General features: G+C 42.0%; 1 protein-coding gene across 7 annotated transcripts in view; it reads left to right on the plus strand.

The window, feature by feature from the left end:
* Positions 1-26,921, plus strand: part of ATF7IP (activating transcription factor 7 interacting protein) — a 353,654-nt gene that overhangs the window by 123,938 nt on the left and 202,795 nt on the right. For 2 of the 7 annotated variants that reach the window (XM_033935232.1, XM_033935225.1), the window contains exon 1: positions 4,712-4,734. The exons of 3 other annotated variants lie outside the window; for them this stretch is intronic. In XM_033935232.1, the coding sequence (XP_033791123.1) occupies positions 4,724-4,734 (11 nt within the window). In that variant the 5' untranslated portion in view covers positions 4,712-4,723. Of the gene's footprint in view, positions 1-3,640; positions 3,665-4,523; positions 4,548-4,711; positions 4,735-26,921 lie in introns of those variants that run through there. 2 more of the 7 variants (XM_033935230.1, XM_033935231.1) reach the window with 2 other exon arrangements.

Genomic DNA, 26,921 nt, shown 5'->3' on the forward strand with positions numbered 1-26,921 from the left:
CCCCCAATGACTGGCATGCTGCTATCCCCTCTTCCTTCTAACAATCTGTACGCTGCTGCCCACCCCACCCCCTGCAAAAGGCATCACGCTTACCCACACACTACTGTCCCTCCTTCCACAACCCCTCCTCCAAGATGCTGCCCCCCCTGCAACAAATGGCATGGCATGTAACCACAGGCTTCTGTCTCTCCTTTCACAACACCTCCTCCAAGATGACTGACACTGCTGTCATACATCAGGACTTTCCTGACCAACATTGAACTTATCCATGCTGAACAAGCTGCTAGTGATCCTCCATGTTGGGCCAGTGTAGGGCCTTGAGCTTCTACACATGCTCAAGGCCTGCCAGCTCCCACACTCTCTGAAAATCTTGGCATCAGCTGGAGCTGGCAAGCCTTGAACAAGCGCAGAAGCTCGAGGTCCTACACTTGCCCAACATGGAGGATCACTGGTAGTGTGTTCAGCATGGGTAAGTGCGATATTGGGGGTGAGGAGGGGTCCTGGTGTATGACAGCAGCATCAGACATCTTGGGAGAGATTTGTTGAAGGCGGTACAGCAGCATGCCAAAAGTCGTTGGGGGGAAGGAACATTAGTGGGAGAGGGAATAGGACACAGGGACTGGAGAAAGGGAGGGGGATTCTGAAAGAGGTGAGCCATATTATGTATGTCAATCTGTAACCTGTACCGATAGAAAACAAATTAAATAAATAAATGTGGAAGAGGTCAAAAGGGAGATGACAAGATGAATAAGAGTACAGTGGTAGAAATGTGGCAATGGAAATAGGAGAAGGGAATGAGCTGGGAAATGGGAGAGCTAGGTATTGAGAGGAGATAGAGAATTGATAGGTAGCTGAAAATATATATATATAAAAAAAAAAAAGGTGAGAATTGAGTGGACAGAGGCAGGAAAGAAAAAAGAAGAAAGCTGAAAGGGAAAAATCAATATGTTGGCGACAGGCATAGTGAGGGAAATGGTGCAAGAGAAGAAAATAATGGACAGCAGACACAGGAAGGAGAATTAGTAGAAGATAGACAAAAATTAGAAAGAAAAACTGGGACCAAGATGATGGTAAAATAAAATATTGAGACAACAAGGTAGAAAAAAGTGTTTTATTTTGAATTTATTAACTGGAAAAAGTTATCTTTGGGATATGTGCATTGCAAATATTTTGTATTATATTCAGTGACATAGCTGTACAGTTGATTTGGGGTGGGGGTTAGGGGGGTGGGGGCTGGAGCCCGAAATGGGTGGATGGGCACCAAATTTTCTTCCCGCCTGAATGCAAAATATAAATACTTGAGCTGGTGGAGATCCCCAAGCCCTAGCAACTGAAGACCTCTTCCTCCAGTCTGGCAGAAGTCTCCAAGCGTTCCAGCTAGTGGTAGTATCCTGAAGCTACGAGTGCTTTCATACGTAGAGAGCCAAGCAAGAGCTGGGTGAGGAGGCCAGCTGCAGAACTTTGAAAGTTCTGGTCACTGAATCTGAGGAGGGGGAGCTACATCACAGGAGATGTTCATTTTGAGGGGGCCTAAGTTGAAAGTGGGAGGCCCAGGCACCTCTAATGGTTATGCCACTGATTGTGTTCAGTACAAAATTAAGTACTTGTGGAGTTTAACTTGTTGGGGTTTCCAATTGTTTTGGTATTCATATTTCTATTTCTAATTTGTGATCCATTGTTCTGTATTTGATGAAGGTCTGTCTGTGTTTTTGTGTGTGAAGTCATTTAAAGGTGGGTGGGGAAATTGGGAGACAGGTAGGTAGAAGAGGGCCCCCCATCCTTAATTTCTGCCCTTGGACCCTTTATGATTAAAACTGGCCTTGAGTGAGCCATAAGTTGTTTCCCAGACCCTTATATTGTATAGGGGTATAGTCCTTCCTACCTAATAATCAGTCTGTTGTATTTTCTCACATGTGGTAATCCCAACCTACCTTGCTCCTTAAGTCATATAGCCATTCTAGAAAGCACATTCATATCTTTTAATTGTCTTTGGAGAGACGTTATAACACACAGCCACCTGGGGAAACATGCAATCTTAAATAAGTTTATTTGTCCAAGATGGAGGAAATTGCAAATGACTTATAAAATTACCCCAATTCAGTATTCCTCAGTAGTGCTGCCCGATTCACGATTTGAATTGATTCACCGATTCACTTCAGGTGAATCGATTTGAATTGATTTAAAAACAAAAAAAATTGGCATCCTGATTCGGTGACTGACCCTCCCTCCTCACCCCCTAAAGCAGGAGCAGCAGCGCTGCTGCTGCTTCTGTTTTAGAGGGCGAGGGGGGAGGGTCAGTCGGGAAGTGCTGGTGTCCGTCTAACCCCTTGGCCTCCCACGCATCCATTTACCTAATTCCAGCAGCAGAGCAGCCTGCAGAGAGGATCGTCGATACTTTCGCGATCCTACCTCTGATGGCAGAGGAGGGGGCGGGACCGTGGCAGAGGGAAGACAGCTCCGGAGGCCTATGGCAGCCTGCAAAGATCGCTAAAGTACTGGCAATCCTCTGCAGGTTGCTCCACTGTTGGAATTAGGTAAATGAATGCGCAGGAGGTCAGGGGGAAACACGTAGGCCTTTGGGGGGGGGAAAACAGGCCTTTAGGGAGTGCAGGCCTTCAGGGGGGTCAGGCCTTTCGGGAAGGGGGCCCTGGTGTAGAATTACACGGAGGGAGGGAGGGAAGGGTGGTTCAAAAAGACATGCATATGCCGGACTTTGGGGGGAAGAAATAATGGGTCTAAAAACAGAGGAGAGGGAGAGAGATGGTGGATAATGGGATTTAGGGAGGGAAGGAACAGAAAGGGAGAGAAGTTGGACACAAGGGATGGTGTGGGAGGGTGGGGGGTGATAGAGATACTGGATAGGAGAGTAGTTGGGAAGACAAATGGAGATATGGTGGAATCTAGGGTGGTGGGGAAGGATGGAGAGATGAAGGATGAAAGGGTAGTTGAGAAAAGGTGGATCTTGCGATGGAGATGGAAAAAAAGGAAAGATGCCAGACTTCCGGGGGAGGGAAGGGAAACAGAAGGGGAGGACAGAGATGGAAGATGGATGGTTGGCACCGACAAAGAAGAAAACGACAAATGGGCAGGTGACCCTGGCAAACGAGTTATCAGAAGACAACCAGAGCCTGTGACCAAAATGATTTGAATAATGACCAGACAACAAAAGGTAGAAAAATAATTTTATTTTCTATTTTGTGATCTACAATATGTCAGATTTGAAATGTGTATCCTGCCAGAGGTGGTGTTAGACCGCGAACATGAGGTAGGATTTAACAGAGAGAGGAAAAGTCTTTTTTGTTTATTTTGTTTATACCACAGCGCCAGTGTGGGTAGGAGAGGGCAAAGGGGGTGAAGGGGGCATAAAATAAATCCACCATGATGTTTGAAATAAACACCCACTTGGGCAGGAAAATTGAATCAAAAAATTGATTCAAAAGGCTGAATCAAAATGTTTTTTCCTGAATTGGGCAGCACTATCCCTCTGATCTTTGCATAGTCACTCTACTTATTTCTACTAATTGATTATGAGATGGTCTTGTAGTATTATGGGGGACGTTAGTGAACAAAGATGCAGTGCTACAGTTTCCCATTTCTTTTCCCTCTCAGCTTTATAAACAGTCTGAAAGGAGTAGTAGGAGACCTGGAGACCTGCAATTTCCAAGTATGTAGATATAAGTTTTTAATAAAATAAAATTTTTAAAAGTTGGATCGAGAAGAGGGCAGTCCGGTTACTCTGGGGTCCTTTTACTAAAGTTTAACACGCACTAATGAAATTAGCACATGCTAAATGTAAAAAGCCCGTTTTATGCCTAGGGGCTTCTTAGCATTTAATGTGCGCTAATTCTGTTAGTGTGTACACTATGTTTTAGAACAAAGGGCCTCTATGTGTGTATCAATTTGCCATTTCCACTAAAACAGACTGTTGTAGGCGGGAAGAATATTTTGATTTATCTTCCACATCTCTGTTTTAACGTTCAAATATTGATAAAATATTCCTTTTTAGTACTGTGCTCTTCTTTTTTGGTTTATTTACAGTTGCATTAGTGTTCATTAAACAAAATTTTAACAAATCCTGATAGTTGTATATTATTGTAAAATTGACAAGCTGAAATTCTTGGTGTAGGAAATTATCTCATTGTCGTACAAGTTTTCCAATACCTTTGCTTTTTAATTTGAAGACCGTGTGTGTACACATATTATGTTTGTAGGAAAGTTGTGCCTGTGCAGTGTTAGAAAAGGGTGGAAAATGTCACAGGCTTCATGTCTCTGCATGCAGCCTGCTCTTTTTCACACCCCTATCCAGGTTTCAAACAGTTGCATGCCTTCTGGTTTTCTGTCTGTTGCCAGGCAGACTATTACATGTTTGTTTTGGTTGTTCTGCCTTCAACCTTCGATTGGCTTGCATAAGCAGATCTGCCTTAGCCAATTGGAGTGCATATGCAAATCTCTCCCTCAGTCCTTTGACATCAGACCAGTCAAGTGTAATTTCTGTTGCTGAGAGAGCTGATAAGATGGCAACATGGCTGCAGGGGGCTCCCTTTTGGGTATGTTTTCTATATTTACCAAAACATTGCATCATTATTTGTATAAAAGTAAACAAATATGTTCTTTGTAAACATAATCAATCATCTAATTGATTTTTAATTACAGGAGATAAATGAACATGTTGTGTCTCGAAACTGGGAAGGGGGAAAAATCTTGCCTCCTAATCTCAGATTTGATGGATATTGGGTGAGAAACCTGTGACAGTGCATTGTTTGACAGGTGGAATTTGAAAGGATAAATCGTGCTTCCTTTTCATAAGAATTATGTTCTAGAGATATCTACACAAGATGTGGGAATAACAGTATGTTAATTTTCTGTGAAATCAGAATTATAGCTCTCAGAATATTTGTTAATTTTCTTTTTTAAATGTCAGCTATTTTCAAATTTACACTTATGTTTGTTTTCCCTTTATAGTATCCTGTGTCATTCTCCATCGACTTCCTGTTATGTTTATCAGGTGACCTCAGAATGTCACTGTTAATGACATCACATGCTGTAGATTAGAGATCTCCAATCACATGGGCCTCTGTGTCTGTACAGCGCTAGTTACAAAATACAGGCCTCATGTTCTTATACAGAAATTGAGTTTTTAAAAAGGCCATCAGATTCTTGTTTAGGCAAAATATTAGTGCATGACTTCTTTTTGATAATTCCATACTGATTTTGAGAGATGTTGAGGACAAATATAAAATGTATTCTTGAATCCAATTATATACAAAGCTGAGAAATTTGCCAATAGTCTACATTGTATTCTGAAAATATGGTCATTAACCATTTAATTGGCCAAAATATTAACAGAAGTGTTTTATCTTTTTATTCTAAATAAGCATTGCAGTTTTAAGATTAATTATAAAACTTGAATATATTATGTTGTATTATCTACTATCTAAATCTCTAAACTTGTATTTTTTATATGCTAGATTTATAGAAACACTAATACTGTTATACCCAATTATTTTTCTTTTCATGAAATAAACCATATGGGCTGGAATAGGCATTGTCCTTTTTGAACTGCTTGGATTTGGAGTAAAAATCTCCCTTAAAGTTTTGGCAATGGTCAATCACCTGTAGGAAAACGTTTTGAAAAAGAAAGCTGAAACTAAACCGCTGAGGGTAACACGGTATAGAAGATGTCAGAAGAGGAATGAAAGACAATGGTGCCTCCCGAATTATGGTTGTGGGAGGAGCAATGAATGACAAAGTATAACCTATCCTCTTGAAGGCTCTGGAGATTTTGCAAGATCAAATTATCTGATTTTGGAGATGTAGCTACCACATGTGAATGCTCAAGTGTTGCAAGCAAAATTGCAATAAAATAAGGAAGTTACTAGAGGCCTGAAATGCATGGGTTAAGTGAGACAAAGAGGCAACAGTTTGAGTTGCACCCAAAGACCTGATATACAGTAGGTTCCCCTCCCCCCATTTTGTGTCCGAAGATATTTTATGATGATTCTACCCCCCCTCCCCCTCCCCCCCCCCCCACCCGATTGGTGAGAACAGTCACACTTCTGGAATAGTGAGAAATGCACAAACTGTGCAGTGTTGTAAACCAAAGGGTTAATGAAACTGTTATGGTATTGCTCATATTCTTCCTATCTCTGCTGTCCTTTCATCTCCTTTTTTTAAGTTGTAGTGTGGGTTCTCAGACTTTGCTCACACCCTTTTAGAATAGTAGGTGTTAAAAAAACAGCTACTGACTTGACATCTGCAATTTCCTGCCTATTAAACAGATCTAGCAGTCATAACTTTGAGTAAACCTTCGGCTCCTCAGAGATTCCAGAATGAAACACACTAACAAAACATTTTAGCTATTAAAGAATCTGTATAAAAAAGGAAGAGATTTCATTTGGATCTCTCACTCTGGTTTTCACACTTCTCTTGAATTCTTGGTATTACCTTTTTATGCTTTTCTTGTTGCTGGGCAAGCTTTGAGAAACCAACATGTGATTGGTTGGATGGCAGCTGCTTGTTGGAGCCAATCAGATAAGGTGGTGGCTTTTTTTTTTTGGCTGATGCAATAACGAGAGTGTGTGGCTGATTTATGTCTCTGAAGGGGAGATTATGAAACTAACAGCATGACAGCATCAGGCTCCCTCTTGGGTATGTTAGAAAAATTACAAGATTTGTCTAGACTTTAGAGAAATGTTTCCTTTATTATTTTGAAGATTAAGTACTGAATTAAACTGTAAATAATACATTTTTCTTAGTTCAACAATCACATGAGGATAACTCTTCTTTGTTGGTTTATAAATAATTAACCTTGAAGTACAGTAGAACAAAGACAATGAAAAACCACTATAATGTTAAATGAGAGGACATATTTGACACCTCCAAATAATGAGAATAAAGCTTTAGTTTGAAGTAAAGTGAACCAGCAGCTATCCCTTTCTCTTCTAATATGTTGCTGTATTTATACTAAAAGTATGCATCAGAAAACACTAACTGAATTTAGAACTAACTAGGATTTGAAGAATCCAAATACAAGTTGTATGTTTCTCTTTTGATGTACACTCTTGGATCAATGGTTAGGCCACAGTTGGAAACTCCTGGATAGCAAATTATTACAACAAATCAAAATTTTGTACTTAAGATGCAACACATAAAAGCGCATGAAGATATAAATAAGTACCTGCTTGGACAGTTGAGTTAGGTCATGTTGAGAACTCTATGCCTTTGAACTCCATACAGCATTAATCTGAGGAACTTTTATTTATTTTTTTTTTTTTTGCTATTGTAGTATCTGATATTACCCCCCCTTTTTTTAATTTTTTTAGATCATACCTTTAATTGATGTCACTTCCTTTCTACATTTTTCTTTTAAAACATTTTCTATCTTAACATGATTTCATAGTATTTAGAATTTAATTTTTCTGTAATCCTTCTATTTCCCATGTTCTAATCTGCACTGCAGTTCATCCTCAGCAGGAGGGTTGTTAAATTTCAGAGCTTCAAGAGACCTAGCTCTGCAGTTGTCCTTTTACTGGGCTTGGCTAGAATGCGAATGCTTTAATGCCTCATTAGGCACGTACAGGAACAATATAAATTACTCATTCACTTTATTGTTAAATAAGGATTTGGAGTTCTGGTCATTGCTAATCTCTATTTCTGTTTTTTTTAAAGCATACCCAAAGTAAAGGTTGTTTGTTTTTTTGTTTTTTACATAATCATTTTGTCATATTTTAACTAGTTGGGGATAATACTATTAATGTTGAGTTAGAACAGTCTTGTGTAACAGATAGTGCTTGCTTCAGACATGCAAAATTCAATCATTTTCAAATTTCCAGATCTCTTTTATCTCCATGTGCCTTGTAAGTAGGAACAAGATTTTGTACCTAGAACCTTGCTATCATGTTGTATGGCTTCTCTGGCTGCTGTGCATTGAACTAAATACTAAAAGATGACCTTTAAAAGACATTTACTTCCATTACCACCTCTGCCTTCTCTGTTTCTTTGGTGAACTATTTCATCCTGGTTTTGGTCTACTCTGCTACTCTCAAAGGATTTAGTATAAACAGAATGCTCATATGCAAAGATTCCGAGCACTGGCTATTGTAGATCTGGTTTTCTTTCACTGCCTTTCCATAATCTGTTCTTTGTCTGCCTACTGTTGCTGGGCAGGATTTGGCTGACTGAGTGCTGATTGGCTAGCCTTATGAGCAGTTCTTGAGCTGTTACTATGAGCAGATTGTGCTGAGCCAATCAGTGGCAACTATGCTAATATATTCCTTTGTGGCTTGGCAGTGATGATCTCTGCAAATAAAGCAGCAAAATAGTTCTCGTAATTGGATAAAGGAAGGTTTTTTTTGTGTGGGTTTTTTTTTGGTTATTGATAGACATTTAACTACCATTCTTTTGGTTGTACCACATGGCCACCAACACTGTCATTCATATTTCTGAATTAGATGATTTATAATAGGTTTATATGTGACATTTCATGTGGAAAATGGCGTTTTGAATTATACATATAATAGGGGACTGGAAAGGCTGTAACAAATAAGATATTATCTAGCTTGTAAATATTATCCTTCCCCTTTTTTGGTAGACTTAGTGTCTCAGAGCTTACATATTTTTTCTGAAAAATGTAACAGTATCCCAGACATCTGGAATAAAATTTTGAAGTTTAGGTATATTATACTGTAACATATTCTTTAATCCTTTGTGTCAGCCACTGTTTTTCATGATAGCAAATTACCTTAAAAGAAGTGGTAAATATGTTGAACTTGCTTTCTAAATGCATGCAGATATATCTGACCTGGATTAGTTCTTCTGTTAGAATTCTATTGCAGGTAATGAAGACAAATAGGGCATCACCATCCAAGAACTTTGTTACAGCTAACAATTTTTACTGAATAGAAATTAAGTAATTCTACTTAAAGGTTATTAATGAGGAAAATATTGGCTAGATATTTGTGAGTGCTCAGTTTATTACTCAGATTTTCTAGTCTCCAGCAATCTAGTCTTCATGCAGGACATACTTCAGATAGGAGGCTGCAGATTGGCTTGCACAGTTATGACCAGATTAGTCTAAAATAAGTCTGATGTATATGAATATCTGCACTATTTTTGAGTTCCACTTCCTTGTCTCGCTCACTCCTGCAGTATCTCTCGTTGGTGGATTCACTCTGCACCCTTGTGGATCTGATAGGTAGTTCTCAAGTATAAACAACTAAGAAGTAATATATATACCACCATGTTTGTTTCCTTTGACACACTTGTCATTGTGTTTGTGATAAGGAATTGGCTGTTCTCTAACTGCTTAGTGTAGAAAATATGTACTGCTTTGTATTTATTTCTGTTAAGCTTGTTAGGGGGTAGTGGGGTTGCACATTAGTATTTTTTTCTAGTATTCTAGCTTTTAATAGCATTGAAACAGAATTGAAGAATGTGTTTTAGACATAGGTTTGTGATGCTGATTCAGAAGTGAATTATTTTATTAACAAATGATTATATAGCCAGTATAGGTATTCTCAAGCTGACAAATACTTTTATTTTCTTTTAAAGTAAAAACATTTTCAGTCTTACAAACATAACGGGGCTCATAATCGAAACAGAAATACTTCTGAAAACCGGCCTAAATCGGCACTTGGACGATCAATAACACAAGTTCTCCAAGTGCCGATAATCGAACCGGGTTTTAAATGTATCTCAAAACGATTTAGGCTTCTTCAGTGCTGCTGTATGCCCAGAGCTAAAAGGAGCGTTTTAGGAGGAGTGGTGAGAGCAGGATTTGGGCAGGACATGAGCAGATCTAGACTTAGTCATAGTGCAAGTATAACCAAAAGTTTAACGAGGCTGCCTAGACGGAACTTATACGTAGCAACTTAGGCAAATGAGAACCAGGTCTAAGCTCCCAGAAGGTGTCCAAAGTGACCAGATAACCACTGTAGAGATGTGGTACAGACCCCCACACACTCTCCCAGTGATCACTGACCCACTCCGCCATAAAAATCGTAATATAAACTTTACATACCTGCCTCCAGAACATCAGCATCTGGCATAGTAGGGCAGCACAGAGGTGGCTTAAGTAGTCTAGGGCTATTGGGGTTGTAGACAATTGGGTGTAGTAGGTTTTGGGGGGGGGGGGTTCACCATGACCTATAAGGGAAGTGTGGTGAGATGTTTACATGGCACCCTTTTTGTGAAGTTTGCAGCAGTGCCCTGTAAGATGCACCACTACTGTGTTGCCATGTCTGGGTGTCCAGTCCATCATTTTGCTGGCCCCTCCCACATCCAATAGGTCTTGTTCTAGGCGTTTTTGACTTGGATAAATTTTTGGACGAGAATGGGGTATAAAGATAGACGACTTAGCGGTCTGGCTGATCAAACTGCTGGATGTATAATTAGACGATTTTCAAAAAAACAAAATATTTTGGATGTATTTTTTGGGAATGGACTTTTGACACTGCCAACTTTGGACGACTAGCGACTTAGGCCCAAAACAGACTTAGACGTTTCTTTTGATTATGCCCCTCAATGTATTTTACAGTATTTGAACCCAAGTAAAATACAGGTTGCTGTAATACTTAAAATATTTTATACTGCCTCCCTAACATGATGGATCATTTTGTTAATTTTTTAGGGTTGCACTGTAATTTTACTTGAGATATAATCAAAAGCATACATCTCTCAATAAGAAAAATATAGACATAAGTCTTAGTACAAGTCCTAAGCATGGCAGTGAGCAGTATTCAAAATCACTAGATAGCAACATCCTTATGGCTCAAGTTTAGAAGCAAGCAGACAGTTGAAGTGTGTGTACTCATTCCTCAGTGGGTTCATCCAGAAGAAATCTCTTGATGGCACATCTTCAGTGGTTTCTATGGTTCTATACAACAATTGTTTCTATGTCTCTATTGCTTACTCAGCAAGATGTTTGCTTAGGTGTAATGTCCCTCCCAGTTTTGCTTATTATTTATTAATAAACTTATGAGTGTTCAAAGCAGGTTACAACCATACTCACATAATATCATACTAAAACATTTAGGCAATTCTAAAATTACAAAATAAAACAGAACTTAAACTTGTTTTAAAGTGCCTCAATACAAATAGTCTTAGGGGCACTTTTATTAAGCTGCATTAAGTAGCTAATGTAGGATTCACCAGGCAATAGACTTAGTGCAAACCCACACTACTGTCTCCTTTGTTAAAAGGCAACCATTATAGCAAAATCCTAGGAGAGGGTGAAATCTGGATGTGACATAGGTGGGAGGACTGTGGAGTCTGAGCTGTAAGCAATCTTGAATGGAGGCAATTGATAAAAATGTACTGACTATCTTCCAAACAAGGAAATTGACCCTGGGAAATCCACAGAGAGGACGATCCAAGAGAAACAACCCCCCCCCCCAAAAAAAAAAAATAAAAACCCAACTCTGTGGAGTGACGATGTTCCTGAAATGGACTTTATTGAAAATTTCAAAAGTCAACGTAAACAATCCATATGAAAGTAAATAATCCACATAAAAACCTTAAGGTCCTTAATCAATACCTGCGATTTCTGCATAGGCCTTCTCACCTACTTTTTGGCTTGACTCATAGTACAAACTGTTATGCATTATTCAGTTGTTGTTCCTGCACCACCCCACTCTTACACAGTTAATCTGTTTCTGTACTTGAAATTTTGGTTGACAAAGGCATTGCATCCAGTAAACAAATTACCACTGAACTACCAGTGTTTCTGGATAAGGAAGTAATAGAAACATTTGTAATTCAGTGCCCATTTGTTTACTGGATGTAACAACTAGCCTTTGTCAACCTTTTCCCTTCTGGGGTCATCTGGCTCATTATCACCATTATTGCACCCTAATCACAAACAACAACTGGGCCTTGCAGGTCTTCAACGAAGGCTTGTCTTCGCAAGTTACCTCCACACAGGCCTCTGAGAAAATACTCTCAATTCTTAGCATTAGGGTGATGTCATCTACGGAACATGGTATGAGCACTGTCAAGTGCATTGTAGAGGTCTGCACGGGGATCGTGGGGATCCCGCGGGTTCCCCCCCTGGCTCACGGGACTCTCACGGGGACGCCCACGGGACTCCCACGGGGATGCCCCCCTGACTCACGGGACTCCCACGGGGACGCCCCCTAGCCCACGGGACTCCCACAGGGATGAAAACAGCCTACCTAAATTCTGGCGATGCAGGCATGCAGCTTACAAGTCCGGCGTCGCGGTGGGAAATAACCATGCTGAGCAGTGAGCTCAGCACGTACACAGATGAAAGCCTTGCTTGCTGATTGGTCCGGCGGCACGGCGGGGCGGTGCCGCTGGACCAATCAGCAAGCAAGGCTTTCATCTGTGTATGTGCTGAGCTCACTGCTCAGCATGGCTATTTCCCGCCGCGACGCCGGACTTGTAAGCTGCACGCCTGAAAAAGAAATCATCCTGGCCGGGGTCGGTGTCATGCTCCGGAGCTTCTACTGCCTTCCTTTCTCCCTCTCCCTTCTACCTGCTTCCGGCCACACCCCCTGCTCCGCGGCTCTCTTCGGCAACTCAGCAGCAGCGATCGACACAAGCTTCTGACATCGGGGCCTACCCTCTGCGAATCCCGCTTGTTTCAACTTCCTTTTTCCACAAAGGCGGGACTCGTAGAGGGAAGGCCTCGATGTCGGCAGCTTGTCTTGATCACCACTGCTGACGAGTTGCTGAAGAGAGCCGCGGAGCAGGGGGGTGTTGCCAGGTGCAGGTAGAAGGGAGAGGGCCAGATGCAGGACTCGTGGGTGAGGGAGGAGAAGAGAGAGAGAAAGAGAGAGGGGAGGGAAACAAAAGGAAATATTTCATACTGGGCTGGGTCGGAGTGGAGGGAGGGTGGAAAGATTCTGGCTACAGGGTGCAGTATCAAAGGAAAAGGGGGAAAGCTGAAAATGGAGATAGTGACACAAAGAAGAAAGAGTAAGCAGGACCTACTGAATAAGGATAGAGATACAGAGGGGACATGAAGAGGAGGTGAAATAGAGACATAGAAGTAATGCTGAAAAAGTGTGTGTGGGGGGAGATAAAGACATTGAAAGGGCAAATGGTGAACATGGGGTAAAGACAAGGACAGAGACAAATGAAGATTCTGAAAAAGTGGTGAGATAGGGATATAGGTGAGACGGACACAAAGAAGGGTGATGCTGGAAAATAGGTGGAATGGTAATTCTGACAGACACAGAAGGGAAATGCTGGATCAAGGAGAGATGGGGCTCAGGCTGGATGGAATGAGGAGAAATGCCTTGTTGGCCCGGAACTTCCTCTCCTACGTCAGAATTGACGTCAGGGAGCGGAATGCAGGTCAGCGCGACGCTTCTGCAGGGAAAGCTTTGGACAGCGGTGGCTTGGGGGCTATTCCCCGATGGCGGTGGCAGCAAACCGAGTGGCTTGGGGGAGGGCACGGAGAAAGAAAGAAAGAAAGGGGGAAGACAGGGAAGATAGAAAGAAGGGGGAACAGGGAGACAGAAATAAAAAGTTGGGGGAGAGAATGAGGTCTGGAGGAGAGGAAACATACAGGAGGCTGAAAGAAAGGAAGAAAGATTGGATGCACAGTCAGAAGAAGAAAGTGCAACCAGAGACTCATGAAATCACCAAACAGCAAAGGTAGGAAAGATGATTTTATTTTCAATTTAGTGATCAAAATGTGTCTGTTTTGAGAATTTATATCTGCTGTCTATATTTTGCACTATGGTTCCCTTTTACTAAACCGCAATATCATTGTTTAGCGCAGGGAGCCTATGAGCATTGAGAGCAGCGCGAGGCATTCAGCGTAACTCCCTGTGCTAAAACCTACTATTGTGGTTTAGTAAAAAGGGAGGGGGTGTATTTGTCTATTTTTGTATTTTGTTACCGAGGTGACATTGTATAGAGTCATCTGCCTTGGGAAATGTATATGGCAGATGTCTTTGTTTTGTGTTCAAAAGAAAAAGAAATGCATTTCTGGTTTTATTTCTACAGTGTTGAAGTACTTGTTGACCCTTGCTGTGACTGGTGGGGATCCCCAAGCATCGCCAGCAGAGGACCTCCTCTAGAGATGGTCAGAACTCCCCTCCACCAAGCGCAGCAGTCGCTGGCAGCATCCATGAGCCACTGAGGTGCCAGCATCTGTGACTCAGGGACGCTACTGCTGCCTGCCAAGCTTGGCAAAAGGGACCCCCGGCCAACTGCAAAGGAAGTCCTCAGCTGACAGTTTGTGGGTTCTCATCAGCTGAGTATTTATATTTTATGTTTACATTAGAGGTTCTGGTAGAAACCCATTTACAAAGTATGTATTCTTCCCAATTAATATTTCCAAATTAATAAAGTCTCTTTGCTTATTTGTAAATGGGTCTCTACCAGAGCCTTTAATTCAGTAGCATAATTAAATAAAATAACTATTTCTGAAGTTTATAGGGAAGGATGGTGACGGAGGGGATTCCTCGCGGGGACGGGTGGGGATGGAGGGGATTCCTCACGGGGACGGGTGGGGACAGAGGGATTCCTCACGGGGACGGGTGGGGACGGAGGGATTCCTCACGGGGACGGGTGGGATTTTGGCGGGGACGGGTAGGATTTCTGTCCCCGCGCAACTCTCTAGTGCATTGTTAACTTTAAAATGTTCAAGGCAGTGCACATACCACATACATGCCAGTGCTTTTCTACTCGTGGGACCTTCATTTTTTCGTTTTCCATGGAGCTGAGAAGCTGTGTCAAACATTTTTAGTGCCTTCCTGTCATTTTTCTTCCTTTTTGTCATATTCATTTCCATGATGTTTGTTTAAGCCCTCCAATTTTGGTTTATTTTTGTTAACCTTTGCCTTCAAGCGTTAATGTAGCTCATGTTCATATGCTTCTGCTCCTCCAGGCAGAGGCCAGAACATCTGATACTTTTGGCAAACGCATATTCCAGTCCTCGATGTTTCTCAAAGAATTAGGGACTATCAGTTTATTTCAAGTCTTATAAACATCTGTAAGACTTTTAATACATATTTTCCTCCAGAACAGTTGAAACAATTCCAGCAGTTATCATAAAACTTGTTTCCCTACTAGGAAGTTCATGGCTAGAACAGCTTTTGATGCTTTCGATAGCTTCTTCCAGAACATCTACAGTAGCTATTGCAATACGAAGACTAGCCTGTCTTCGAGTTTCGGACTTGGAAACTTCAGTTCAAGAATGCCTTTTCCTGCAAGGAGGAGGATCTGGTTGGAGAAAAAATTGAAGAGGTTGCAGATAAAATCATAAAACACACAGATACTATGACAACTTAAATAAGGCTCATACCTCTCAAATCTTCAACATTGTCTAGGAGATATTCATTTCTTCCAAATGTTGTTAACGCCAAATGTTGCTACAGTCATAGAAATCAATCAAAAACTGATCAAGTAGTTTCATCCACAAACGTCAAAATATTCCCACTGGCATTGAATCATGGAGCTCAAAGGAAAAACTTTTTTCACAGTTTGTTTTGGGTAAAAAAAAAAAAGCCTCAGAATATGGAGCTATATACCCAATTTGGGTCTTTTTCGTGAATACTTCACATGCTCCTGCTCACGTCATAGGCAAAAAAAACCTGAGATTTCTTGATTTTTATTATATTTTTATCATCTTTTGTTTGAAAGAAACAGAAAAGAACAAGTATAGCCAGTATAAGATAACACTGCTATGTGAAAAATACCCTGATACTTCAAGAGATAACCCCTCTGAGAAACGCAGATTGTGTCGGTGAATGACAGCATAATAGTGGTCACGACCAAGCAGTAAAATACTCTAAATGAGGGCCGAGGACTGCACGTATCTAATGATTTTAAAGATTTACTAAGACAGCATTTGAGACCTTCGTATCACATTTCTATTAAGATTATGAAATGTTTACATGGTAGGACATTGAATAGCCATTAAGTTATAAAGCTATTGGTCAATGGTTCTTTCTATCATGGATTACTTCCAGGTCAACTGAGTATAATTAATACAATGAACATGGCAGTGGCTGATAATTTGCATATTGTGGTATAGGGTAAAAAAGACTGATTTTTAAATAAAAGAATATAAAATCAAATAAAAAGTATAATAAAATAAAAATCAAGAAATCAAAGGTTTTTTTTTACCTATGCCATGAGCAGGAGCATGTGAAATATTCACAAAAAGACCTGATTTAGGTATATAGCTCCGTATTCTGAAACTTTTATTTACCCTCGATAAGGTAATGACATATAAACAAAACAAACTGTGAAAAATGTTTGATCTTTGATCTCCGTGATTCAATACCAGTGGGAATATTTTGAAGTTTGTGGATGCTTCAATTGTAGAAACATAGAAACATGATAGCAGATAAAGGCCAATTGGCCCATTCGCTCTACCCATCTGCAGTAACCATTATCTTCCTCTCTAAGAGATCCCATGTGCCTATCCCAGGCTTTCTTGAATTCAGTCACAGTCTGTCTCCATCACCTCTTCCGGGAGACTGTTCCATGCATCTACTACCATCTCTGTAAAAAAAAAAAAAAAAGTGTTTCCTTAGATTACGCCTGAGCCTCACCTCTTAACTTCATCCTATGTCCTTTCATTCCAGAGCTTCCTTTCAAATGAAAGAGACTCTACTCATGTGCATTTACATCACGTAGGTATTTAAACATCTCTATCATATCGCCCCTCTCCCACCTTTCCCCCAAAGTATACAGATTGAGATCCTAAGTTTGTCCCCATACACCTTATGAAGAAGACAATGCACCATTTTAGTAGCCTTCATGTGGACTGACTCCATCCTTTTTATATCTTTTTGAAGGTGTGGGCTCCAGAATTGTACAGAATATTCTAAATGAGGTCTTACCAAAGTCTTATACAGGAACATCAATACCTCCTTTTTCCTGCTGGCCATAGCTCTTCCTATGCACCCTAGCATCCTTTTAGCTTTCACCGTCGCCTTAAGATCATCACATACAATTACACCCAAGTCCCGCTCTTCTGTCGTGCACAAAGTTCTTCTCCCCCCTAAACTGTACTGTTCCCTTGGGTTTTTGCAGTCCAAATGCATGATCTTGCATTCCTTATTAAATTTTAACTGCCAAATTTCAGACCATTCTTCAAGCTTTGCCAGGTTTTTCTTCTTGTTGTTCACATCATCCTGGGTGTCTACTCTGTTGCAGATTTTGGTATCATCCGCAAAGAGACAAATCTTACCTGATAGCCCTTCAGCAATATCGTTTATAAAAATGTTAAGAACAGGCCTAAGAACCTAACCTTGAGGTACACTACTGGTAGCATCCTTTTCCTCAGAGTGATCTCCATTGATAACTATCCTCTGTCGCCTTCCACTCAACCAGTTCTTGACCTAGCCCGTCACTTTGAGACCCATCCTGAGGGCACTCATTTTATTTATTTGACATCTGTGTGGAACACTGTCAAAGGCTTTGCTAAAATCTAAATACACCACATCTAGCGCACATCCTCTATCCAGTTCTCTGGTCACCCAGTCAAAGAAATTGATCAGATTTGTCTGACAAGACCTACTTCTAGTGAATCCATGTTGCTTCCAGTCCTGTAATCCACAAGATTCTAGAAACATCACCATTCTATGTTTTAAAAGCGTTTCCATTAATTTGCTTACCACAGAAGTTGGACTTACCGACTTTTAATTCCCTACTTCTTCCTTCTACTTTTGTGGAGAGGGACCACATGCGCCCTCCTCCATCCTCTAGGACCATTCCCGACTCTGGAGACTCACTGAAAAGTTTAGTCAGCAGAGCTACCAGAACTTCCCTAAGTTCCTTCAGCACCCTTGGATGTACACCATCTGTCTCCATCACTTTGTCTACTTTTATTTTAGCTTGCTCCACTTGAACACAACCCTCTGAAAATCGATCAGGGTCTACCACTTCTCCATCCCTATTTTTCCACAGGTCATGGGTTCTAATCCCTCCCCTCCAGTACTTTAACAGTTTATTTAGTCTCTTAAGAGAGTATGGATTGTGGAGTTTGCCATTTACATTTGCAGTCTGCCTTTTCCAGCGTCCAGAAACTTATTTTTACCCTGAGATGGCTATGATCTCCTAAGGTACCATCTCGCATGGCAGGAACCTCTGCCTAAAAGGAAGCACCTGTGGCTCAGTAGTTAAAGGCACTTCTTTCGTCTTCCAGAAGTCGGTTCAAATCCAACCCCCCCCCCCAGTACCTTAACAATTTCTTTTTGGTCTCATAAGAGAGTATGAGTTGTGGTGTTTGCCATTTACATTTGCACTCTGTTGTTTACAGGATGCAGAGGGAAACTAATTTTTTCCCTGGGATGGCTATGATTTCCTAAGGTATCATCTTTCAATGCAGGAACCCCTGCCTAAAATAAATCTCCTGTGGCTCAGTAGTTAAAGGCACTTCTTTCATCTTCCCAAGGTGGTGGGTTGAAATCCCTAGTATGATTACGAACCCCAGCATGTATTCTTATTAATTTTTAGTGACATTCTGCTATCTAGGTTCATATTGATGATGTGTCAGTGATGTCAAGATTGTTCATCAGACACATTCACTTGCTCTGAACCACAACCATTGTGAGTAGGGATTCTCTTATTTTCTTAGCCATTTGGGAATAAGGTTTACTATGCAATATATTTTTCATGTGCTTTGCTAAAGTAATGCATTTTTAAACCTCTTTGGAGTCCTCTTTACCCCAAAAGATAGAAGATTTAGTATGTAATATATATATTTTTTGCATGTGCTTTGCTAAAGTAATGCATTATTAAACATCTTTTCACCTTAATATTAAATTTGAGTTCTCTATACCCCCTAAAATAGAAGCCCCATTCACCTATATGCGGATACCTCATGCCCGCCTAAGTTGTATCCACCTAACTCAAGCCTATCTAGCGCCCAACTCAAAGGTAGACCTGCTTTTGCAAGGAGTTTTCTTTGCACAAAAAAATAGAGGATTTAGTATGCTATATATGTATATATTTTCTCCCCATATATTTTGAGGAACATACAAGCCAAAATAGGAATTGGACAAGTGTTGAGGTATATGTTTGATATTTATCCTAGAGAAATGACTGCTTGTAAATCAAGAGGATATATGTAAGCTTGGCTTTGGAATTGATATGCGGTTTACTATCTGAATGTGTGTAGTGCAGTGGTTACAGCCTTAGCACTTTGACGTTGGTTCAAATTCCCAACTACTCCTTGTGACCCTTGGCAACTGGAACAGAAGAGAAATAAGATAAAGGAGCCAAATTTAAATACTACATAAGATAAGTAGTATATAAATAATTAAAAGAAAAATAAATAAAATATAAAAGTGGTGCCAGCATTTTACTGCACTCAGTCAACTGAACAAAAATAGGGCAAAAAGACTCTAAACTACCGAGAGTTTGAGTGATTAAAAGAGTATATAGAATATAATGAAATAATCCCTCATGAATATTCACAATAATATGGTTTCAATTATGTACAACTGTTAATGAATCTTATGCTCAGAGAAATGGAGGTGATAACAGGGGAGAGCCCCAACACTACCACCTCACCGCCCAATTATCGCATATTCAAAAATTTGTTGTAAAATATGCAACTGTTTAAGATATTTGCATTTGTGCTCTAAGGCTACACTTTTCACACTTATAAACTTGATATAACTCGGAACAGCAAACTTATCTTGTAGCTTGCAGGTTCCGACGTGATACGTTTCGTTCCTGCCTCAGGGAATCAATGGAGTGTTTGAAAAATTTCTAAAACTGTGGGCGAGATAGGCTCAAGGATTTAATGCTTCTAGCATGTACAAACTTCCTCCATTCCTTAGCAGATGAATCCAGAGACCAATGGGATAGCAAACATCTACCAGCAGGCGGAGATAGAGAAACTGATTAACAGGTGGTCTTATTGGCTGGCACTCCTCCTGTATCTTCAGTATGCTCTATCTCCCAGCAGGTGATGGCCGCTATTCAACTAGCTCCTGAATTCTGGCTGTAACTGAAAAATTATTTTCTCCTGTTGAGGTTTCTCTTCAGTGAGATGCCAATTTTATTTCTCCTGTTGAGGTTTCTCTTCAGTGAGACAGGGGTGTCTGGATGAACGGTGCCGGCTTTAGGGGTTACACCTGGCCCCCCCCAGGTCCCTGCCTCACCCTCCCTCCATTGCTAGAGGGTCTGACTAGGTCTTGATTTTTTTTCTTCTTTCCCTTCCCTGTTAAAAAAAAAAAAGGGAGACCACAGTTGCTACAATCTGCCCTGTTAGTGCTGCTCAACCAGCTCTTACTGGCTTCAACCGGCCCTAACAACAAGCTTGTGAGTATGTATGTGGTTTTTTTTTTTACTGTTATTTGAACTTCAGGTTCTGTTTGGGAGTCTTAGTACTGTGGGTTCGGTCAACGTACGTTTAAGGAATGGATATTTTATTGAGGCTAAGTTTTATGACTAGAAATCCGTTGAGGAAACTGCCCTTTGCAGTTTGCCCGTTGAGGAAACTGCCCTTCCGCTCTTTGCATGCACACACTTGATTTCCTTGTTGGTTACAGCGCGGCAGTAGTGGTGCGATTTCATGCTTGCACTTGTTCTCCTCGTTGGGTTTCAGTGCAGCAGTAGTAGTCCTGTTTATTCCGAGGCTCTCTTTCGTCGGTGTTTGTTGTGGCCATGTGCAGCTGATTGTGCAGGTGCCGGTTTATAGCAGCGCGCATGAGATGGGACATGTTTTTTCCGATGCTGTGGGAAGCACCATGCCGTTCTTCTAGTTATTCCCCAAGTCTGATTTTCTTTCTATGCAGGCTGCAGCAGGGTAAATTTTGCGGGGCTTGAATCTGACTATGTTTCTAGAAGCGTTGATGCAGCGGCCACATGTCAGTGAGAATTAGGTGCGCGCTTCGGTCTCCAGCGATGGCAGGAGAGCTTCAGCGTTCCGGTAGTTTATTTCCAGCTGACTTTGGTCAGGGTATGCTGCGGCTTCTCTCCTTTCCGGTTCAGACAAGTTGTACGTGTTTCACCAGCTTTGGGACAAGCTTGGGCAGATTTATGTCTGTCTGTGTTCCTGCTGTATTCACTTGAAGGAAGCTGCTAGTTTAATCGGACTCTGAGGTTAGCACTCAAGGGGATTACCAGAGAGACTCTGCCCTGTGCTAGGTCACCCAGTTTCAGTTTTTCTCCGGACTGGGTCAACATATGGCAAATGACGGTACAGTGAGATCAGCAGTAAGATAGTGCCCTGTATTTCACACGGGTATCTCATTGTCTCTCTTGGGGTCCCTGCAGATTGAGCCTTTGTCTGTTGGTAACTGTCCTTCTTATTTGGGCCTCTGTGCTGTGCTGCATGTGTATAATAGTGGCATAGGATATATATGCCTAAAGGTAGTACAAACAGTTTCCAAGTTCGGGCTGTCTCTATGGGCATAATGACACTTCGCATCTTCCTGTGGCCAGGATCTCTTTCTCTATTTCTGAGGGGGCCTGGACTTCAGATTTCCATGCTTATAACGCTGGCTTCTCCTGTTGCCATTTTCTCATGGCACATGCTAGACCAGGGGTGCCCACACTTTTTGGGCTTGCGAGCTACTTTTTAAATGACCAAGTCAAAATGATCTACCAACAATAAAATTAAAAAAAACAACACAAAGCACACTGTATGCAGAGAAAATCATTCCTATTCCAGGGTTTTTCAAAGAGGTCAAAGCAGATGACTCTAAGCACTATCACCTCAGTAACAACCATACAAAAATAGACAAATATACCCCCTCCCTTTTTACTAAACCACGATAGCAGTTTTTAGCGCAGGGAGCTGCGCTGAATGCCCAGCGCTGCTCTCGACACTCATAGGCTCCCTGCGCTAAAAACCTCTATTGCGGTTTAGTAAAAGGGGACCTTAGTGTAAAATATAGACAGCAGATATAAATTCAGACACATTTTGATCACTAAATTTAAAATAAAATCATTTTCCCTACCTTGTCTGGTGATTTCATGAGTCTCTGGTTGCACTTTCTTCTTCTGACTGTGCATCCAATCTTTCTTCCCTTCTTTTAGCCTGTATGCTTCCTCTTCTCCAGACCTCATTCCCTCCCCCAACTTTTCCTTCCTCTCTCCCTGCCCTTTCTTTCTCTCTGCCTCCCTTTCTTTTTTTTCTGTTTCTCTTCTTTCCTTCTGTCCCCCTGCCTGCCCTTTTTCTTTCTTTCTCCCTGCCCTCCCCCAAGCCACTGCCACTGCCATTGCCATCGGGGACCAGGACCCAAACGCCACCAATAACAGGCCCCAAGCTCTCCCTGCTTCGGCCAACCAGCATTCCTCTCCCCGACGTCAATTCTGCCGTCGGGAAGAGGAAGGCTGATCAGCCCAAGATCGCGATCGACCTATTAGGGGAAATGCTGCCGGGTCCTGCCTTCGCGGAAACAGAAAGTAGGCAGGACCCGGCAGGAAGAAGAACAAATGCTTGTCTCCCGCATTAGCCCATAGCGAACGCTTGCTTCAGGGCTCTCAACATGTGCGCGCCGGCTTCCCTTCTCCCCTCCCCCCCCCGGACATAACTTCCGGTTTCGGAGGGAAGAGAAGGGAAGCCGGCACGCACACGTTAGAGCCCGGAGCATAAGTTCGCTACGGGCTGAAATCTCCAAGCCGGTTTTTTGTTCAGCAGCGGCAGATGACAGCTGGGCGGATCGCCCAGCTAAAAGGCCCTAGGGAGAAAGAACACTGGAGAGGAAGGCTGATCGGCCCGTAGATCAGGACGGCAACACGAGTCTATCACAGAGCCCGGGATAGGCTCCGCGATCGACTCGCGTTGCCTTCCTGAGCTACTGGTCGATCGCAATCGACGCGTTGGGCACCCCTGTGCTAGACGGACCCCCCGAGGAGGACCCACGGAGGAGCACGCACTATGTGGCTGTTAGCCTCATCCCTGAAGCTTTCATTAGCGATGTGAGCTTTGTCTGATACCTGTTAGGATGCTGTTTTCCACAGGGCAGTAGATGCAGCATCTTGATTGCGTCTAGTATGTATTCACTTTAAAGGACATACGTATTTCGCTCACATTGCATTGAGTTAGTACTGTTTTCATGGTTCCAGTATACTCCTCTTTACTTTGCGAAACTTGATTTTTCCTAGGAGAATTTTTCTTCTTACAAATCCTACAGTTCTCATCCTGCCGTTCCCTGACCTTCTGCACTTCATTCTGAGGGGATCTTGGACTTCTTCCAATGACTCTTCAGGCTTTCTCATGAGGTGAAAGATGCTATAATGTCAGGTCAGGGGGCTGTGAACATTTTTCAGGATGCTTTGAACTGCATCCTCCTCAGGTTTCCGGTTCGTTCTTGAAGTCTCTATGCTTTGTGTTTCCCTTTTAAGTGTTACTGGTCCTCAGGGCAGTTCTTGTAGTTCTTCAGGAACTAAGGGGACATTCCACTTACTGCATGTTGCCCAAGACGGGGGCATTGGGCAGGCTGGATCCCATTCTGCTGAATTAGTTTTTCAGGGTTACACATTTCTGCAGAAAAACTGGGAGAATATTTACATTTTCACTATGGACTCTGAATCGGCACTAGGTTTGCTTGCTTCTCTTAGAGCAGTGCTTTCAGTTTTGGCACATGCCATTTTGCCTACCTAAGGCTTCACGAACATTTGAAAATGTGGGCAGTGGTACCGTTCTGGAACTACCAGGCGATTCACCTATTTTTTTCTTGACTGACTGCTTGATTCGGACGTCTTCCAGTCGGGCCATTTGACTGACACGAAAAGGGTGGTTTTTTTCCTCAGTTTTTTGGATGTGAATCTTTGAATTTACACAGCGCTCTTTTCTCCTGTACTATTTATAGATATATCGGGGAGATGTTTTTATTAATATATGAGAGAAATGTGTTTCTTCCCAGAGACTAGGGCGATGGGTCATAGTCACATGTTTGCATTGTTCTTCGGTCACCATGACCAAGAGTATGGAATTCTATACAGGTTCTAGGATCCATGTTGCTGACTCCACTGGGAAGTTTGGCTAGCTTTCCCATTATAACGCTACAGCAGTCGCTTTTGTTCCAGTGGTTCCTGGTATCTCAGGGCTCCAATTATTTGGTAGGCTCCTCAAGCATCGCTCTGTATAATTTGGTGGCTCAGCGAGATTTCTCTTTTCAAAGGCATGCCTCGGTCTTTACTGGACTAGCTCATGGTCACCAAACATCCCGGGCTATCGGGTTGGGGGGGCTCGGTGCCTTACATCCTCAGCTCCAGGAGTCTGGTCTTAAGAGGCGACTCAGTACTTGTTCATTCTTCTACTCTGGAGCATGGTCAGGCTACCGTTTCTGGAGCTTCAGATCATTCTTCTGGAATGACGCTGAAGGTATTTTCAGTCAGTATTATGATGGGGGTATTTCTCTACACCCTGGGCAGTAGGTGATGTGCTCAGTTGGCAGGTAAAGTTGTGGTTCTACTTCAGTGGGTGGACCCTCATCTTCCTCTTCTGTTGGCAGATCATTTTACAGATCAGGAAAAGAGTTTGGATAGACTTTCTCTCTGCGAAATCTGAGCATGGCCCATTTATTGTATGTTACATTGTACAGCCCTGTGTACGCTCTAGAAAGTGTAAATGTTAGTAATAGTGAAATCTTCTACATCCTGGATATTGAGAATTTTGGCTCGGGCGTTCCAGCTCTTTTTATGGAAGTGAGATCTCCTGGAACTAGACCTCATGGCCTTGTCTCAATTCTAAGCTTCCTAGCTTCTTCGGCGGGCACAGGGAGTGGGAGTTGGAGGGGGTAGCAGCTTGGCTTCTTTCTCGCCTCTGGTTTCTCTTTTTTCAGTGTTTTCCCCTGGCTGATGATGGCTTGGATTTGCCATTTCAAGCTCGCTTTCAGGGCACAGTATTTGTAGAATATCTGGATTGGCTGCGCCATCCTTGCTATGCGGATCTGATGAATCTTTCGACAGGCGGACTGTTGAGTTTCCTGATATCTCCGTATTTGCTCACCTAGGGTCCGATCAACATGGATATTTGTACTACTTTGGTATTACGACCTAGGTTTTGAAAAGTCATGGCTGATGTGTAAGGGTTTTGCGAAGCAGGTTGTTTCTTCTCTTATCCAGGCGATACAGACGCCTTCACCTGTGGCTTCTGCTTCCTTTTGGAGGTTTTTCCTTTCTTGGGTACTTCTCAACATTTGCACCCTTCCAGAGTTCTTTTTTTGGCACAAGTGTATTGCCAAGGGCTTAGCGTTCAATTCCCTTCAGCTTCAAGTGCCATTCTTAGCTTGTTACAAGGGCTAGGTATATTGCTCTTTGCTTACTTCTCAGCTTCATGTAGTTTAGTTCCTAAACTGAGTATGATATATTCGTACACCTCTTAGAAAGCCCTGTCCGGAGTACAGTCTTAAGTTACTTCTTCGCAGTTTACCGAAGGCTTCATTTCATCCTTGTCTTTTGAGACTCTAAAAAGGTGTGCCGTTTAACAAGGGGTTTCTTGTGGCCATGGCTTCAGCTCGGCGATTTTCTGAGTTGCAGGCCTTGTTCAGCGGAGATTCCTATTTCTGATTTACAAAATCTGGAGTGTCAGTTCGGACGGTACCACAATTTCTAAGGAGGTATAATCATTTTAAGACACACTCACTTTTCCTTCCTTCTTCCTGGGAGGAGAAATGGGAAGACGTGCTTTTATTCACTGCATTTTTTTTTTTAAGTGCGTAGCGTTCTCCTCGAGCTAGGTTTCCAACGACTTTTAGTTGTTTAGATCAGTGTTCTTCAACCTTTTTACACCTATGGACCGGCGGAAATAAAATAATTATTTCGTGGACCAGCAAACTACTAAGACTGAAATTTTTTTTAAAAACCATCGCTGCCCCGTTCCTGCGAGCTCGGTCCCACAAACCATCTGATCCCATCCGCACAAGCCTCAAATAGTTATGATTTTATATTGAACATATTTTATTAAAGTATAAAAAGAAACAATATTCTATACAATTGTCATTTTATAAATACAAATAATACAGGGCAAAGATCAACAAAACCCCTGTCTCCTCTCCCCTTCACATATATCCCCTCTACTATCAAGAAAACTGAATAAGCAAATTATTACAGAATGCTACACAAATATCATGTAACAGAATACCACAGTCACACATGACAGGAATGGTGTTAGGGGAGTGGAACTAGGACAACTCCCCCCTGGTCAGAGAGAGCCCTAAGCCAGCTGGAAGCTAAAGAAGCACTGCCTGGGTTTTGCACTCCCCAGTTATGTCTAGCAAGATACATATTTCAAATCTGATATATTTGAATCACAAGATAGAAATAAAATTATTTTTTCTACCTTTTGTCGTCTCTGGTTTCTGCTTTCATTGCCTTTTTACTCTCTTCCATCCAGCGTCTGCCCTAAGAACATAAGAATTCCCATCTCTCTCTTCTCATTTCCTCCACTCAGATCTGATATCGTTCTCTGCTCTCTCTTCCCTTTTCTTCTCTGGTCTTCCTTCTCTATTTTCTGCCTCCATCTAAATTAAATTATTTCTTACTATTTAGTCCTGTTTTCCTTTTTTCACTGTGGTCTACCCACAGCTTGTCACCCCTTTCCCTCACCCCTCCATTATCTTACTATTTTCTTCCCCCTTTATTTATCTCCTCCTTCCATCCAGTATGTGTTCTTTCCCCACTTCCATTCAGCATCTGCTCTCCACTCTCAACTGACATCCATCTGCCTTCTGCTCTCTCTCCCTTCTTCTCACTTCCATCATCTGTCTCCTTCTCTCTCTCATCTCCTCCATTCCATCATCTGCCCCTTCTTTCTCTCCCCCCCAACTTCCATCATCTGCCCCCCTTCCCCTCACCTTTGCGGGTCACTTTCTTTCCCCTGAGGGTGGCTCATGTCAGAGGGGAAGCTTTGGCCGAGCAGAACCGCTTGCAAGGAACAGTGGAACTTACTTGATGTCTATGCTAGGGCCCGTTGCCGTTTGAAGAAAAAAAAAGGTGGAAAAAAGGGACCTGCAAAGGTGAGAGGAAGGAAA

The sequence above is a fragment of the Geotrypetes seraphini genome, chromosome 2, assembly GCF_902459505.1.
Source record: "Geotrypetes seraphini chromosome 2, aGeoSer1.1, whole genome shotgun sequence".
Lineage (NCBI taxonomy): Eukaryota > Metazoa > Chordata > Amphibia > Gymnophiona > Dermophiidae > Geotrypetes > Geotrypetes seraphini.